The sequence below is a fragment of the Mandrillus leucophaeus genome, unplaced genomic scaffold (assembly GCF_000951045.1).
Source record: "Mandrillus leucophaeus isolate KB7577 unplaced genomic scaffold, Mleu.le_1.0 Scaffold49, whole genome shotgun sequence".
NCBI lineage: Eukaryota > Metazoa > Chordata > Mammalia > Primates > Cercopithecidae > Mandrillus > Mandrillus leucophaeus.
In genome coordinates, this window is record NW_012105253.1 from 3,492,480 (window position 1) to 3,509,358 (window position 16,879).

The following is a 16,879-nucleotide window of genomic DNA, read 5'->3' on the forward strand; positions in this document are numbered from 1 at the left end:
AAGCTTGAAAAGTACATGATTCCATGATTGACTACTATGGTTCAGGAAGATTTCCAGATAGAAAAACATGACTTAAAAGAAAATGTCAGGGTACCACTTCGTCTTGCTTGTGAGCGTCTGAGACAGACAAGCTTTGGAGACAGCTGGGCCTCTTCCTCACTACTGTGTAATTATGGAGTCGGTGTGGCCTGGCGGTGAGAGCGCAGGACAGTTTCCCACTGTGATGTCCAGCATGGCCAGAACCTGGCCAGGGCGAGGTGCAGGTGCCTGGTAGGCTCCCTGTGAACAAGGGTTTGCTGCCTAGATGGAGAAAAGGCCTCAGTACTGGCTACTTGGACTGGGTGGCAGACCCGGGTCAGCTGGGAGCAGTGCAGGAGTCCAGGGTCCGGCGTCATTCAGGAGGGCGTCACAGTCTGAGAAGCACCCGTCTCACCCCAACCCCTTTCCTTTCTCTGTCATCCAAGAGAGAACCTTTCCCTCTTTTGTGAGCCTACTCTTCAGAGCTTGAAAATTGATCTCCAGGGCTTGAAATTAGAGTCCCTGAGGCCTTTTATGCTGTGAGAGGACTCGCCTGGGTTTCCTAGCCTCCTCCTGAGTTAACTGCAGAAGTGATTCCCTTTGGCATTGCAGCTGCTTTGTCCCTCCTAGGGCTTGGCAGAGAGAAAGAAAGAAAAAAAAAAAAGCATCCCGGCTTGGCACGCCTTCCGTTTCTTAATACGAAGTTTTTGTTGCCATCATGTTCTAGTCAGGAGGATTTTTTTGTCCCTTTGGCCACTTTGCCCTCCCCGTTTCCTGTCCTTAGAAGGCAGAGTTGATTGAATTCTAGCTTGCATCAGATACTCAGGTTCATAAATTAGCCACTAACCGTTGCTCTTCCTGGTTATTTTATCTCTTGCAGTCTTCCGGTTCACTTCTAAATGCATTTGTGATTTGTTTTAAAAGGGAACTTGCTCCTTGTTCAGATCTAATATTTCAAAACAAATTATATCATAGCAGTTTTAAAACAGACACATAAAATGATTTATCCTTAGGAAAACGTTCAGATTTATATGATACACAATTTGACAGAACCGTGATTTTATTTCTTCTTATATTTATAACTTGTAAGCCTTTATTGTAGAAAAGAACATCAAAAAAAAAAAAAAAAAAAAACAGCTGCTATTTTACTGTGGTCATCATAAGTATCGTGTTTTCTTTTACCTGTGCTTGGGACGTGACAGGTAAGTAACACAATCACTTAGGCAAGGAATCCTACAGCCAGGTTGTATGGAAGACAACAAATGCTGTATAATATTGCTATGAAACAACTTAAAATACCGATTAAAAAAATCCTTCTTGTATTATTTATTCATTTAAAAAATGCATATGATGTAGAAAGGAATATGACCCTTTAAGCATTTTATATATGGTTTAAGTTGGTGACTTTCAGATGCTAGGAGAACCAGCTAGAAATACTTTATGGCACTAAATATTATTTACAAATTTTGGTATATAGAAACAAAAATCTATTCACAGAATTTTGTCTTAACTTTTGATCTCCATCTCTGCTAGTGAGTCAACAATACCTCTGGCTGTCCCTCTTATAGCTTCTATGCATAACTTTTAATTCCATATAATATGTCTTCTGTAAACTCACAAATTACGTAGGAGTATTATTGTTCATTTATACCACCACTGTTTGTTTAGATTTAACCATATATTTATCTTTTTTTTTTTTTCTTTTTGAGATGGAGTCTTGCTCTGTTGCCCAGGCTGGAGTGCAATGGCATGATCTCAGCTCACTGCAGTCTCCACCTCCCGGGTTCATGCGATTCTCCTGCCTCAGCCTCTCGAGTAGCTGGGACTACAGGTGTGTGTCACCACACCCAGCTAATTTTTCATTTTTAGTGGAGATGGGATTTCACTGTGTTGGCCAGGCTGGTCTCGAACTCCTGACCTTAGGTGATCCACCTGCCTTGGCCTTCCAAAATGCTGGGATTATAGGTGTCAGCCACCACGTCTGGCCATGTGTTTATCGTTTATTCTCTATTCTCAGATCTTCCTGCTGAGATAATAACGCTTCTTTTTGAAGGATATCCTTATTTAGAAGCTCCTTCACTGAGGGTCTTCTGTTAGTATAACCACTGTGTAGCTGAAAATGTCTTGATAGTTTTCCTGGTTATTCACCTCTGAGATGTCAGCGAGTTTCAGCACTTGAGGATTTTGTTTCGTTGTCATCTGGCTTCTAATTCTGTCAGGCAGTTATTTTTTGCTTGTTTGGTTGCTGTTTCCTTTTCCTCTGACTGGTTTTACAATTTGTCTGTGGTCTGTGGTATCATCACATGTATAGGTTTGGATTTTTTTTTTTTTTTTTTTAATTCACCCTCCTTGGGATTTTTTGGTCTTTGTGAATTGAATGGTTCGTGTCTCTTATTAATTTTGGCAAATTCTTAGCACTATGTCTTTGAATATTGTATCTACCCTATTCCCTTTTATTTTTTTTCCTAAAACTTTGATCAAATGTATGTTGGACTGTCTTATTCTGTCTTCTATGTCTCTTAGCTTCTTTTATTAATATTTCACTTTTCTTTATTTCCCTGTGCCCTTTTCTGAGTAATTTCTTCAGACCTATCCCCCAGTTCACTAAATCTTGCTTCAGCTCTGTCTAAATTGCTGTTTTACGAGTATATTGAGTTTAAAATTTATTAATTATAAAATTTTTATTTCTAAATGTTTTAAAAATATTTCTGGCCAACTTGTATAATGTCTTGCTCGTTACTCATGTTTTCAGTCTTTATTATTTTAAATGAATTAAATATAACTTTAAAAAATGGGTCTCATAATTCTGATATCCAAAGTCTTTATAGATCTGATTCAATCTAGTTGGCCTTTTTAAAAAATACTTTTTTCATGGGATTTCTCTTGACTTTTGTTCATGGTACTTTGGTTTCCTATGTATTTTATAATTTTTAATTCTGTGCTCTGCAACTGTAGCTGCAGGAAGACTTTGAAACCCGGCTGTGAGTGTGTTCTTCTGAGTGTGATTTATGTTACTTTCTGACAGGTGCTGGAGACCTGGCCCACTTTAAATTATGACTGTAAACATACAGTTGTTAGGACCATACAAGTAGTATAGGTTCCACACTCGGGACGATGTTTCACACAATAGTTATACAAAGTCAGAGTTGAGACATATACTTTTCCCTTGTTTGACTTAAACAGCAAAAATGTATTTTCTCGCCGTTCTGGAGGCTAGAAGTCCAAGTTCAAGGTGTGGCTTCCTTCTGAAGCCTGTGAGGGAGAATCTGCTGCAGGGCTGTCCCCTAGCTGCTGGTGATTTGCTGTCAATCTTTAATGTTCCTTGACTTATAGGTGCATCGTTGTGATCTCTGCCTTCATCATCACATGGTGGTCTCCTTCTGTGTATGTCTGTGTCCAGTTCCTGCCCGTTTTTTATTTTTTTAATTTTTTAAATTTTTTTTTTTTAAGATGGAGTCTCACTCTGTCTCCCAGGTTTGAGTGCAGTGGCATGATCTTGGTTCTGAACCCTCTGCCTCTTGGGTTCAAGCGATTCTCCTGCCTCAGCCTCCTGAGTAGCTGGGATGACAGGTGTGTGCCACCACACCTGGCTAACTTTTGTATTTTTAGTGGAGATGGGGTTTTGCCATGTTGGTCAGGCTGGACTCGAACTCCTGACCTCGTGATCTGTCCTCCTTGGCCTCCCAAAGTGCTGGGATTACAGGTGTGAGCCACCGCGCCTGGCCCACATTTCTGCCTTTTATACAGTCACCAGTATATTAGATGAGGGCCCACCCTACTTCAGTATGACTGCATCTCAGCCAATTACATCTCCACTGACCCTGTTTCCCAGTATGGTCATATTGTGAGATCCCGGGATTTCAACATAGGAATATTGGGAGCACATAATACATAAGTCATAGCAGTGTCTTAACCTGGGTTTTCCCCCACAAAGCAAAGTCTGAGACATGGGTTTGTGTGCATATTTTATTCTAGGACATGATCCTGAGGAACAGAAGTGAGAGACTGAGGAGAGTTCAACAGGGAAAAGGGAAAGTCATTCCAAGGTGTTCTCAAGTCAGACACTATTGGAAGCTGATACTATTTTTGCTGTCTTCTGAAAAGTAGATATTTTTCTTCCTAACTCACTCTTTCTCCGAGATTATGATACTTCCTGGGTCACCAGTTTTGGAAAATGGTCTTCAATTGGGTTCTTTCCTTGTCTAGGGTAACACTTGTCTCTCAGTCCCCTTGTGGCCTGAACAGCCGGCCAGCTGATCCAGTAGTACCTGCCTTGGGTCCTCAGTCACTGCCCTCGTGCAGCTCCTGTTTTATTCCTACATTCAGCACATTCCCCTTACTGTCTTGCAGGCCATCCAGTCACTTAGAAGATGGTTTTTAAACATTTATTAAGCAATCTTAAATGTTCTGAAGTGGAGAGTTTCAAGATCTGTAGTCTGCCATATTGCTATAAATAGAATAGAAATGACTTACTTAAAAAAAATAGAATGAATTCAAGACTATCCTTATGCCATTTCACAAAGGTATGTTCTGATAGACTGTTGGGATTAGAGAAACGAGGTGTTGTTATGGATTTTGATAGTTGCTCAGTCCCCAGCCTGGGCTGCAGAGGACAGTCCCTGGGCCCTGGACTGTCATTAGTGGCTGGGCTGTCACTTGTCCTGTTTCTCTAGGCTATGTCATACCTGAATTACCGGTGGAGAGGCCTCAACTTACTAAATGATAATGACAGCAGTCACAAGTTAAGGAATACTAAAGTTTGAATGGATGATGGGATAATGTTGGCACTTGTCAGAACTTGGTATCCTTGGATTCCATCCATCCATCCATCCATCCATCCATCCATCCATCCATCCATCCATCCGTCCGTCCGTCCATCCATCCATCCATCCGTCCAACTGATGTCAATTGAGCTCCTGCTGTAGATCACTTACTGTGCTAGGCACTGGGGAGACAGGTAAACAATGCCTGTCCTTAGGAAGCCCAGAATCTAGTGAGCAGATAGTTCGTTTCAGTGGGCATGATAAGGGCAGGGAGAAGCCTAGGGAGAGGTGCCAATCTAGCTTCAGAGCATCGAGGATGAAACTCGTATCTGTGCTGCATCTGAAGGGTCAGAAGGAGCCATCCAGATGGAGAGCCGGGGAAGGGCATTCCAGGCGGGGGTGAGAGGATCCATCCATATAGAGAGCCGGGGAAGGGCATTCCAGGCGGGGGTGAGAATGGACACAGCCATATAGAGAGCCGGGGAAGGGCATTCCAGGCGGGGCTGAGAATGGACGCAGCCATGGAGGCCAGGGGTGTTTGCGTTTGGGGCACTGCAGGTGCCAGAGCATAGCTGGGAAGGCCTGAGAGTGGGGCAGGAAATGGCAAAAGCTGAGCCTGCAGGAAGCCTGGGGCCTTCATGTGGAAGCCTCAGCAACTGTGTTGGGGAGCACCGCTGAGGAACTGGGGAACTCTCTTACTTTGGTAGTGAGAGGTGCAATGAGTTGTTGTGTTCATTTCTCGTAGCAGCCAGCTCCTACCGCCGAAGAGAAAACACACAGGCTTTGGAGTCAAGGAAGCCTTATATTCAGATTCCAGCTCCACTCTGGGTGGTCTTATAATTGATTATTTACCTTCTGGAAACCTCTCTTTCCTCCTGTCATAAGTGAGAGAAAATGGACTAAACAGCCTCCTCTGTTTCCAGTATCCTGTGGTTCTGTGGGAAAAACTATGTAAATGTGCCCCCCCCACCCCCCACACACAGCTTAGGTAAAAACAGTGCCCAAGTTTGGGAATATTTGCAGATACTGTCCTGATGGTAATTCTGTCAATTTCTGGTTTCCAGCTAGCTGTTTAACTTCTGACGGTGATTCATGGATATTGATGGTGAATGGATGTTTGTTGAATGAGTGAATTCTCATGCCTGAAACAAAACGTTAGCTGTGTGACTTCCAATGCATTGCACTAACCCAGCTCTGATTTTCTTGATAGATGAGCTCTCTCCGGAACAGCACAACCTTTCTTTATACTCCGTGGAGCTCGTGCTGAAGAAAAGCACTGGACACAGCGCTGCACAAGTGGCCTTAACAGAAACTGCTCCCGGGTCCCAGTACAGCAGTCCTCTCCATGTCACAGCCCCGCCATCTGCCGCTACTTTTGATACAGCCTTTTTTAGCCAAGGAAAACAGACTGAAAGTACAGCAGATCACAGCATCTTTGTGGCAGCTTACGTGTCAGTGACGAGTAATGAGGTGGCTGTTGATGACGATGAGATGGATAACTTTCTGCCGGATACTCACTGGACCACTCCACGGATGGTTTCTCCAATACAGTATATCACAGTCAGCCCACCGGGGCTGCCCGGGGAAGCGTTAGAACCTGTGCTCACTCCATCATTACCCATGGTTTCTTTACAAGATGAAGAAGTGACATCGGGCTGGCAGAACACAACACAACAACCAGCGGCATATGCTGAGTCCGCCAGTCTTTTCCACACCTTTCGGTCAGCTTTTCGCACCTCTGAGGGCATCGTTCCAACTCCTGGCAGGAATTTGGTGCTTTATCCTACTGACGCTTACAGTCATTTATCAAGCAGGACTCTGCCAGAGATTGTGGCTTCCCTAACAGAGGGTGTGCAAACCACCGTTTTTTTTAGCTCCTGGTCTTTAATGCCGCAGCCGTTAGGTGATGGCATTACTATACCTTTTCCCTCCTTGGGGGAGGTCTCACAACCTCCAGAGGAGGTTTGGGCCACAAGTGCAGACAGATACCCTGATGTGACCACCATGTTGAGTCAAAGCCTAGAAGAAACCATCTCTCCAAGAACATACCCTACTGTGACTGCATCGCACGCAGCCCTTGAATTCAGCAGGGCACATTCTGCATTGCTTTCAACTCCTGTTGCGTTTGCGTCCTTCTCTGCTCCACCAACTGATGTTTCATCTAACCCCTTTCTCCCTAGCGACTCCAGCAAGACATCAGAATGGCTTAGCAATTCGGCCCTCCCCGGTCCTGTGGACAACACTCATATCCTGAGCCCGGTGTCCTCATTCAGACCATACACTTGGTGCGCGGCCTGCACTGTGCCTTCACCTCAGCAAGTTCTGGCCACGAGCCTCATGGAGAAAGACGTGGGATCAGGGGATGGTGCCGAGACTCTGTCCATGACCGTGCTGGAAGAAAGCAGCGTCTCTCTAATGAGTAGCGTCGTAGCAGACTTCTCTGAATTTGAGGAAGATCCTCAAGTATTTAATACGCTTTTCCCCTCCAGACCTATGGTCCCACTTTCTTCTAGATTCATGGAAATCTCAGAGACGAGTGTTGGCATTTCTGCCGAGGTGGATATGAGTAGCGTTACAGCCACACAGGTTCCCCCTGCCCGCGGCCGCCTCTCTGTGCCAGCATCACTTGATCCTACTGCTGGCTCCTCGTCTGTTGCTGAAACCCAAGTGATGCCATCCCGTGTGACCACTGCATTTTTCTCCGTCATCACCAGCATTCTCCTTGACTCATCTTTCTCTGTCATAGCAAACAGAAACACACCGTCGCCTGCCGTCAGAGACCCGAGTGTTTTTATGCCTTCCAGTCTGCTTCCTTCAGTGGAGTCTTCACGTTTCTCTGACCAAGAACCTTCCAGTTTTTCTGAGCATCAACCTGGAGGTGCTTTGGATTTTGCATCCAGCTTTTTCTCAACACCCCCGCTGGAACTCAGCGGCTCCGTCCCTTCGCCTTCGGAAGCGCCTGCGTCTCTGTCTCCGATGCCGAGTGACTTGTCTCCCTTCACGTCTCAGTCTTTTTCTACCTTGGTTGAGACATTTACGTTGTTCAGCTCTAGTGGTCTGCAGTCGTCTCAGCTGTCTCTTCCCAGTTCCTCAAATCTTGAGTTTTCGCAGCTCCAGCCAAGCTCCGAGCTGCCTTTAAACACCGTCACTTTCCTACCTAGCCGTTCTGGGGCGTCACCGTGGTCAAGCTTGCCTTCTGATTCTCTCGAGTTTGTTGAAGCGTCTGTGGTTTCACTGAGGGATTCAGAAGCTCATTTTACCTCAGCTTTCACTGAAACTACCTCCTATCTTGAGTCTTCACTCGTTTCCCGCGAATCCGCAGTCACCGCACTGGTGCCCCCCAGCTCCGAGTCTTTGGACATTTTGACGGCTGGGATTCAAGCAACATCACCATTGACCACTGTGCACACAGCGCCCATTTTAACTGAGTCTTCTTTGTTCTCAACTCTGACACCTCCTGACGACCAAATCAGTGATCTAGACGGTCATGTGTCTGTCCTGGCCTCTTTCTCCAAAGCCATTCCCACTGGTACAGTGTTGATCACTGACACGTACCTGCCATCAGGATCCTCATTTGTTTCTGAAGCAACCCCCTTCCCTCTGCCCACAGAGCTGACCGTCGTGGGCCCATCACTCACACCCACAGAGGTGCCACTGAACACCTCCACGGAAGTGAGCACAGCCAGCTCCGGTGCTGCCACTGGTGGTCCCCTCGACTCCGCCGTGATGAGCGACACCGCAAGTCAGAGCCCCCCAGAGGGCAGCGCTGCTCCTCCCCTGCCGTCCCTGCATCCCGTGACCGCCTTCACTCTCGAAGCAACAGTCGACACGCCAACACTGGCCACCTCCAAGCCGCCATATGTTTGTGATATCACAGTCCCCGATGCCTATCTGATCACAACTGGTAAGGGCCAGCTTCCTGCCACCTCTCAGGTGGGCAGTCTTTCTAAGGAGCTTGTGTGCACTGCCTGGGAGGTTTGGAGCTTCGTGGTTAAGAGTAGAGGCGCTGGGCTCAGTTAACTCCCAGGTAGCACTCCTATGCTTACCTCCTGCGCGTTCTCAGGACAGTTATTGATCCTCTCTAATCGTCTGCTACCTCACCCATTAAACAAGGAGCTTAGTTAAACCTGCTTCATTGGGCTGTTGTTCCGATGTAAATGCATTAGTCCCTGCAGAACACCCAGCCCCTGCCTAGCACGTCAGAGGCACGCACGGGATGATGTCTATTAGTCAGCAGCCGCAAGGAGAACAAATATTAGAACAAATACAAGAACTAAACAAGCCTTGGAAGGATCTTTGTCTTACCATAACCCAGTAGGTGCATGGATGACATAGCTTAGACAAAATATTTTTTGTTTAATTCAAGCAATGAGTTGGGCAACTATGTAAGAGCAACCCTTGCAATTTCTTACTCATTTACTAGTCTTACTTTTCCTCGAAAGGAGACTGCACTTTGCTCTCATAGCTCCCTGTAAATGCTCCTTGGGTCCCGAGGAAAGAAAAGTTGAGTGACTTAATATCCTCTGAATCCAGTCTCAGCCTTTGGTCTCCTCCCCACCGCAGCCTGGGTTGCTAGCAGACCGGCCAGCAGCTTCCCTTGCAGTTGCATGGCTGCTCTGGCCACGTGAAGCTGGCGCCCACCCGAGGGCATGCCTGACAGGTAGACTTATTTCAAGGGTAACATCCTGTGATGGTGGCCCGCTTGGTCAGGGTCTCTGCATTTTTCCTCATGAGAGATGACAAGTGTGTGTGGTCTCAAGGGCCATGACTGTGTGCTGAACCACAGCCTGGTGTTGGCGAGCAGCCTGTCCTCTGTTTTGATTTTGGTAGTAGTGGAGGACAGAAATGACACAGGGGATGAAAATGGCAGAAGAGGTAGAGGACGAGTGGGGTGGAGTGGACCAGAAAGGAGAGGAGCAGAGAATGTGGAAGGGGGAGGAGGAGGAGAACACGCTGGGTCTTTTCCTCCCTGTGGTCGGGGCGGGGCGGGCGGCTGGGAGCCTCTGCTCACTGTGACAGTGCCCCATCCCTCTGAGCAGGTGGGAGCGAGGATCCTGATGGCAGGTACGCGTCGGTGATCAACATCGTACCAGTGGGAATGGCTTTGGAGAATGAGGTCAGGACAGCCTTTGCTCCCTACACGCCAAAGGGAAGCATTCGTTATTCCGCGTGACAAGTAATGATTGAGCACCTAGTTTGTGTGAGGTGCTTCTGGAAGCTTCTAGGGATATACAGATGGGTAAGACACGGCCCTCCCGTGGGCAGCTCAGGGACTAGAAGGATGGTACTGAGCCACAGAGTAACAGCGGTTTCTGTGGAGTTCTCCAAGAGTGGCTATTTGGGATAACCAGAGCTGGTTTGGAAGAATGTGAAACTGGAGATTTCCACAAAAGGAAGAGTAGAATGTCGTCATCTGGGGATGAAGAGAAAGTGTCTTCTGGGGGAGGAGACAGTCATCATGGCTGGAGATTAGGCGTAGTGATGGGAGGAGCGGGTAATTATGCTTGAAAATGTGGTTGGAACAAAATCATGAACTTGAATCTCAAGATTAGAGTAGTCCGGGAAGGAGGGAAAAGAGTTTCTCCTGCTCAGGATACTTTTCTTCCTTCTTACAAAATTATTACAAAGTAGATACAAAATTGTTACAAAGTGGTCAGTTGTAAGCAGCTTATTTGAAGAGTTACTGAAAGCTTCTTTAGGAGTCCTCATAGCTGGATTTAACTTTCGTATGTGGTGTACACTTAATGACATTTGCTGTGGGTATTAGGCATCCATGTATTTTTAACAGCTTTTTGGAGTAAAATTCAGCCGTTGTAAGTACACTTGAACAGTTTTTGTAAATGTCCAGAGTTGTGTGTAGGTGTTCATGCTGTTAAATTGTGTCTTTTAGCAGAGATAAGTGCCTCCCGGTGGTACCTTTGACCCAGAGGAAGTATCGGCTCATTTCTCATCTTCGCTTAGATTGGAACTTGCTGTCCTTTTCAGTTATTTGTTAGTGAGAGAGGGCAGCGAGGGGGTTGAGGTGACTCTGCGTACCCCTGAAAGGATTCTTCACGTGTGCTCTGTGATGATAAAGCAGAGCCACTCTGGGTGCTGGGGGTCTGTGATGGTGGAGGAAGCACTTGACTGCACGCGCCCTGGGAGGCGTGAGCTGCGCTTGCACCCAGGGCCTTTCTGACCCTGTGCTGCCTTGGAAGTCTCTGTCACCTCTCTTCTCTTAGCTCTGGGAAACATTCATTTAGGAAAAGATCTGTAAGATATTTGTTTGCTGATGATCCCTTTTCCCAAAGAGTGGTGTCCTTATATCCTAATGTTGCAGTTTTATAGCTTTCTCAGATTCCCTAGAGAAAGTGGAGGTCATGGTGGTGGCTGTGGGGACTTTGGAGAGTGGCATTTGGACCAGTGATGTGGGGCTGTTTACAACGTGTTCTTCCTGCTTTTCTCTTCAGGGGTTTTCTGTTTCTGACTTCCCATTCTGCCTCTTATTTCCCCCAAGTTTAGCTCTTGCCTCCCTCCCTCCGTCTCTCCCTCCTTCCCTTCCTTCCTTCTTTCCTTCCCCATCCTCTCCCTCTCTCCTCCTTTTCTGTCCCCTCTTCCTTCCTGTCTCCCTCCTTCCTCATTTCTCCCTCCCTCATTTCTCCGTCCCTCTTCATTTCCTTTCTTAAATAAGGCATCTTTCCTTCTTTCCATTCTTTCCCCTCTCTTCCTACTCATTTTATCTTTCCCTTTCAGATCTATGGCATAGTCCAACCCACTTGGAGCCTACGTGGGCCATGTGGAGTTGGCTGCTGGTGTGACTCAGCAAGGTGGTTGGGGGCTGTGGATTTGTTCCAGTGGTCTCATGAACTAATAAAGAAGCCTCCGCCCACCTTTAAAAAAAATTCAGATCACTGATTCCTGGGGAAAAGCAATCAAATATAACTTAAACATTTGCTTTTTAAAGAATGAAGAATACAGAGTGATTCTCTATCTCCAGTTTAAAAAATTAAAATCAGGAAATGGAAAACAATTATAATATCAAGTGTATTCTAATTCTGCGTTATGGGAAGTTGATGGAAGGGGAGAGAAAAAATAGGAAAAAGAAGAACAAGCTTACTAAGCACTGAGAGACAGGCTTAACTAGTATAGATTTTTAAATGGAACTTTTAAAATATGAAAACAAACAGAACTGGACTTTGGTTATGAGAATTATTTTATTTCCTACATAAAGTTTTAATATGTGGGAATTGTGGAACTCATTTTTCCCCATTATTAGTGGTAAAAACTCTTCACTTTTGCCTTGAATCATTGGGATAGGAGACCTCATTTTACAGAGGAAAATGTCATCTGGTTTTGTTGAGTAACATCTTAAGGCCTTTAAAAACATTACTTCTGAGAGCTTTTAAAGCCTCATGTTTTGTTGTCAGGGACATAGCTGAGAGACAGCCTGGAATTTGTCCAGGTGAAAATGAGAACTGGAAGCTCCTTGTCCCCTGGCTGGGTCATCACTGCTGATTCCTGATCTAACCTATCTGGGGCAGAGAGGGTTTTCTTAGTGTGTTGAGCTGATGCTATGCAGAGTTGACCTGGTGTCTTCTAGGTCCCCACTGCCGTAGTTAGCAGCAACTAAATCCTTAACCCCTGTTCTGTCTTGGTCTGGCCTTTATTTTACAAGAAGGCTTTTAGAGCAGCTAATGCGTTTTGGCACAGTGCTAGGGTCCAGAAGTCTGATGTGTTTGTTATTCGTAATGATATGAAAATGCATTTGGTGGTTTGCTTTCATTTGTAGTGCTGGCCAGAAGAGCTGTGCAGGAGTACATCATTACAGCAATCAAAGAAGTACTGAGGATTCACTTCAACCGTGCAGTGGAACTGAAGGTGAGTCCCGGCGGCTCAGGAGTGTGTGATGTCTGGTGGGCCTGGGGCTGATGTGAGAGCCCCAGGTTAGAGGCAGGTGATTATGGCCATGGACTCTTTCTCTTTCCTCTCTTCCCCCCGTCTGTTCCTGGTTAACTCCTGCTCATCCTCTGGATCTCCACTCTACTGTCACTGTACTGGGGAGGTCTTTCCTGATGCCACATGAGGTCAGGGTTAGTCCTTTAGGGGATGTGTTGGCAGAGTTGGAACAAAGGGCTCTCAGACCAGAGGCAGCAGTCTGGGGTGACAGCCTTCATGATTTTACTTCCCTTGATTCACACAAAAGGACTTGGATTCGTGTTTAAATTAGATGTTAGAGTGAGTACAGGTGCATCTTTCTGGACATTTGGTGGGATAGAGATGGAGATCCAAATCTTTTAGACTGGATCCCATGCTGGTCCCACTTCTCAGTGATCCCAGAAAGCCACAGTCCATCTAGAGCAGAGCCATCCAGAACCAGAACCGTGCCCCACACGTGGCAATGCAGCAGTGAAATGGGGCTCATCCAAACCGAGATGGGCTGTGGGTGGAAAATACATACCAGACTTCAAAAATGCAGTGAAAAAGGAGTGTAGAATGTCTCATTAATAGTGTTTTGTATTGACTTCATGTTGAAATGATATTTTAGATATATTAAGTAAAGTGTATTTAAAATTAATTTCACTTGTTCCTATGTTTTTAAATGTGCCACTAGAAATGTTTTAATTGCGTATTTATTTTGGACAGTGCTGCTCAATAGGATAAGTACCCCTTTCTATGTGTTTTAAATACAACAAACACCTTGAATGCCCTGTAACTCATTATTCAGTTCATATTTCTGACTCTTCTTTCTTGCTGCTCTCATAATTTTGTGCTTTTTGTGCAAAGCTTGGCAGAGAGTAAAAGCAGTAACTGAAATAAAATTTTGATTATCTGTGATGCACCACTCCTTCATTCGAAACTACCAGTTTTTTTAGTTTATTTATAATTTTTTATTTTTCTATCCAACACAACTTCCTTTAAGTTTGAATTGTCTTTGTATTTCTTATTTCCGTAGGTTTACGAACTATTTACTGACTTCACTTTTCTGGTAACATCCGGTCCTTTTGTTTACACGGCAATATCAGTCATAAATGTGCTTATAAACAGTAAGCTTGTGCGTGACCAGACTCCTTTAATCCTGTCTGTGAAACCTTCTTTCCTTGTGCCAGAGTCCAGGTTCCAAGTTCAAACAGGTGAGACAACTCAGTATAGTTGTTTTTATTTGTAAAAAGAATTTCATTTTTTTTATATTTCTAAAATATTGGAAATCATTGTTAGAATTTATTGTTATGATGATGATTTTTAGAGATAGGATCTCACTCTGTCACCCAGGCTGGAATGCAGTGGTGTGATTATAGCTCATTGTATCCTTGAACCCCTGAGCTCGAACAATCCTCCTGCTTCAGCCTCCTGATAGTTGGGACTAAAAGTGTATACCACCATGCCTGGCTAATTTTTTTAAAAATCTTTTTTAGGCCAGGTGTGGTGGCTCACATCTGTAGTCCCACCACTTTGGGAGGCTGAGGCAGATGGATCGCTTGAGTTCATGAGTTTGAGACCAGCCAAGGCAGCATGTTGAAACCCTGTCTCTATGAAAAATAAAAATATTTAGACCAGGTGCGATGGCTTACGCCTGTAACCCCAGCACTTTGGGAGGCTGAGGCGAGTGGATCACTTGAGCTCTGGAGTTTGAGACGAGCCTGGGCAACATGGCGAAACCTCATCTCTACTAAAAATACAAAAATTAGCCAGGCATGGTGGCGTATGTCTGTAATCCCAGCGACTTGGGTGGCTGGGGCAGGAGAATCACTTGAACCCAGGAGGTGGAGACTGCAGTGAGATGAGATCGTGCCACTGCACTCCAGCTTGGGCAACAGAGTGAGACCCTATCCCAAAAAGAGAAAAAAAAAAAATAATTTAAGAAAAATTATGTTTTGTAGAGATGGGGTCTTCCTAAGTTGCCCAGACTGGTCTTGAACTCCTGGCTCAAGCAGTCCTCCTGTCTTGGCCTCCTGAAGTACTGGGATTGTGGGTGTGAGCTACCACACCCGACCTTATTATTTAATTTTTAAAAGTTTATAATTATGGGAAATTTCAAGCACATACAAAAGTACGTAGAATAGTTTAACAGACCACCATGTACTTCTTGTATATCTTCAACCATTTTTCCATTCCTAGCCAGTCTTGTTATAGCCACACCCCCATCTACCGTCTACTTCCCCTCCTCTTGCACTATTTTAAAGTAAATCTCAGGCATCATATCATCTCACCCACACATATTTCAGCCTATATAGCCTCTAAAAGATAAAGATTTTAAAATGTATATGAAGTTAACAGCGATTTCTTTTTTTTTTGAAGATGGAGTCTTGCTCTGTTGCTCAGGCTGGAGTGCAGTGGTGCAATCTCTGCTCACTGCAACCTTTGCCTTCTGGGCTCAAGCAATTCTCCTGCCTGAGCCTCCCAAGTAGCTGGGATTACAGGCACCCACCACGGCGCCCAGCTAATTTTTGTATTTTTAGTAGAGATGGGGTTTCACCACGTTGGCCAGGCTGGTTTTGAACTGCTCATCTCAAATGATCCGCCTACCTCAGCCTCCCAAAGTGCTGGGATTACAGGCGTGAGCCACTGCACCTGGCTGTTAACAGTAATTTCTAAATATCATATTTAACTTTTCATTGTGGACATGTTCAAACATTTACAAAAGTAGAGAGAATAACATACTAAGTCTACATATACCCATGGTTAAACTTAAAAAAAATTATCAACATCACCAATTTCGTTTCATCAATCCACCATGAACGTTTTTGTGGACACTAGAGTGTTTTAAAGCAAAGCCAGCTGTCATGTCATTTCACCCATAAATATTCAAGAATTCATCTGCAATGAATTTATATATATTTGAAGTGTTTCCATCCGTCGTGTCTTTTGATATTCAAATTCTTATCTTAGATATTTTTCATTTAAAAATGATACCAGTCACCTTCACATTGCGTGTCTTCATTTACTGCAAAGTTGCTTTTTACATTTCCGTGAGGTAATATGTAGAAATGGTACATCACAGTACTTAATCCCATGCTGTGAAGGAATTAGTTGATTTAGATATTATATTTCTCTCTCTTGATTCCTTAATACTTCAGAAACACAGACACCTCATTCGTGGGACTTTGATTGCTTTTCTTTTCAGTACTTCAGTTTGTGCCTCCGAGTGTGGATACTGGCTTCTGCAACTTCACCCAGCGCATCGAGAAAGGCCTAATGACAGCTCTCTTTGAAGTGAGGAAACACCACCAGGGAACATATAACCTCACTGTGCAGGTGAGAATACCACTGAATGCAGAGCAGAAGGCTTTAGCCCTTAAAGGGGAAATTGTTCCACATTGTTTAAGATGTGCTTAACTCTTATTCCCTCCAGCGGCGGAAACCCAGTTTATGTGGGTCGGGATTGATCTGTTCCTGTGGCGTAGGGTCGGCATGGTATGCATGGGCTGAGCCTCTTTGAGGGTTGCAGAGTAACTGATACCCAGGGAGCTCAGATATGGTGAGCTGAAGAAACATGACCATATTCAGGAAATTCAAGAATTACCTAGAAAGGAATGGTATCAACCTCAATATCCAATGGGGGAATGCCTACCTATACTGTTGTTTCCATATAGCTACTAAGAACAGACGTTGTACGTATTGTATGGAAACGGCTGATGTTTTTATATTTCTTTGATTTTTTTCCCCTGTACATTCTTTCCTCTCTCTTTCCAAAATGGATGTTAAAATAGATTTTGGTGCTCCTGGATCCACTTTCCATGTTTCTTATTTTTTCCTCATATTTTCCATCTCTTTATTCTCTGTTTTTACAGATTTACAAAATGTTGTCCTCCAAGTCATGAATTGAGTCCTTAGCTGTGTGCATTATGTTATGCAATCCCTCTATTGAATTTTTTAGCTTTTTGTTCATTGTTCTTTGCTCCATTTTCATTGTAGGCTTTCCTGCAATGATGCAGTGTCACCTTAAAAGTCTCTGAGGATGTTAATTAGAATTGTTAAAATGCGTCTTCTGTTTCCTAAGTCATTCCTGTTTTCTCCGCACTCCTTGCTCTGCGTGTTGATCTCGGTGCTTTGCTTTTGTGCTGTTAGTTTCTGGAAATCTGGAGACTGTTGGTTTGTTGTTAGGAATGAAGAACCAAGTT

The 16,879-nt window shown here is 44.6% G+C and overlaps 1 protein-coding gene across 1 annotated transcript in view; it reads left to right on the forward strand.

Moving 5' to 3' along the window:
- Nucleotides 1-5,613: 5,613 nt before the first annotated feature.
- KIAA1549 (KIAA1549 ortholog) overlaps nt 5,614-16,879 on the forward strand; it is a 106,707-nt gene continuing 95,441 nt past the window's right edge. The window contains exons 1-4 of the mRNA XM_011995505.1: nt 5,614-8,685; nt 12,550-12,638; nt 13,714-13,891; nt 15,883-16,013. Coding sequence (XP_011850895.1) covers nt 5,955-8,685; nt 12,550-12,638; nt 13,714-13,891; nt 15,883-16,013 — 3,129 coding nt within the window. The 5' untranslated portion in view covers nt 5,614-5,954. The remainder of the gene's footprint in view (nt 8,686-12,549; nt 12,639-13,713; nt 13,892-15,882; nt 16,014-16,879) is intronic.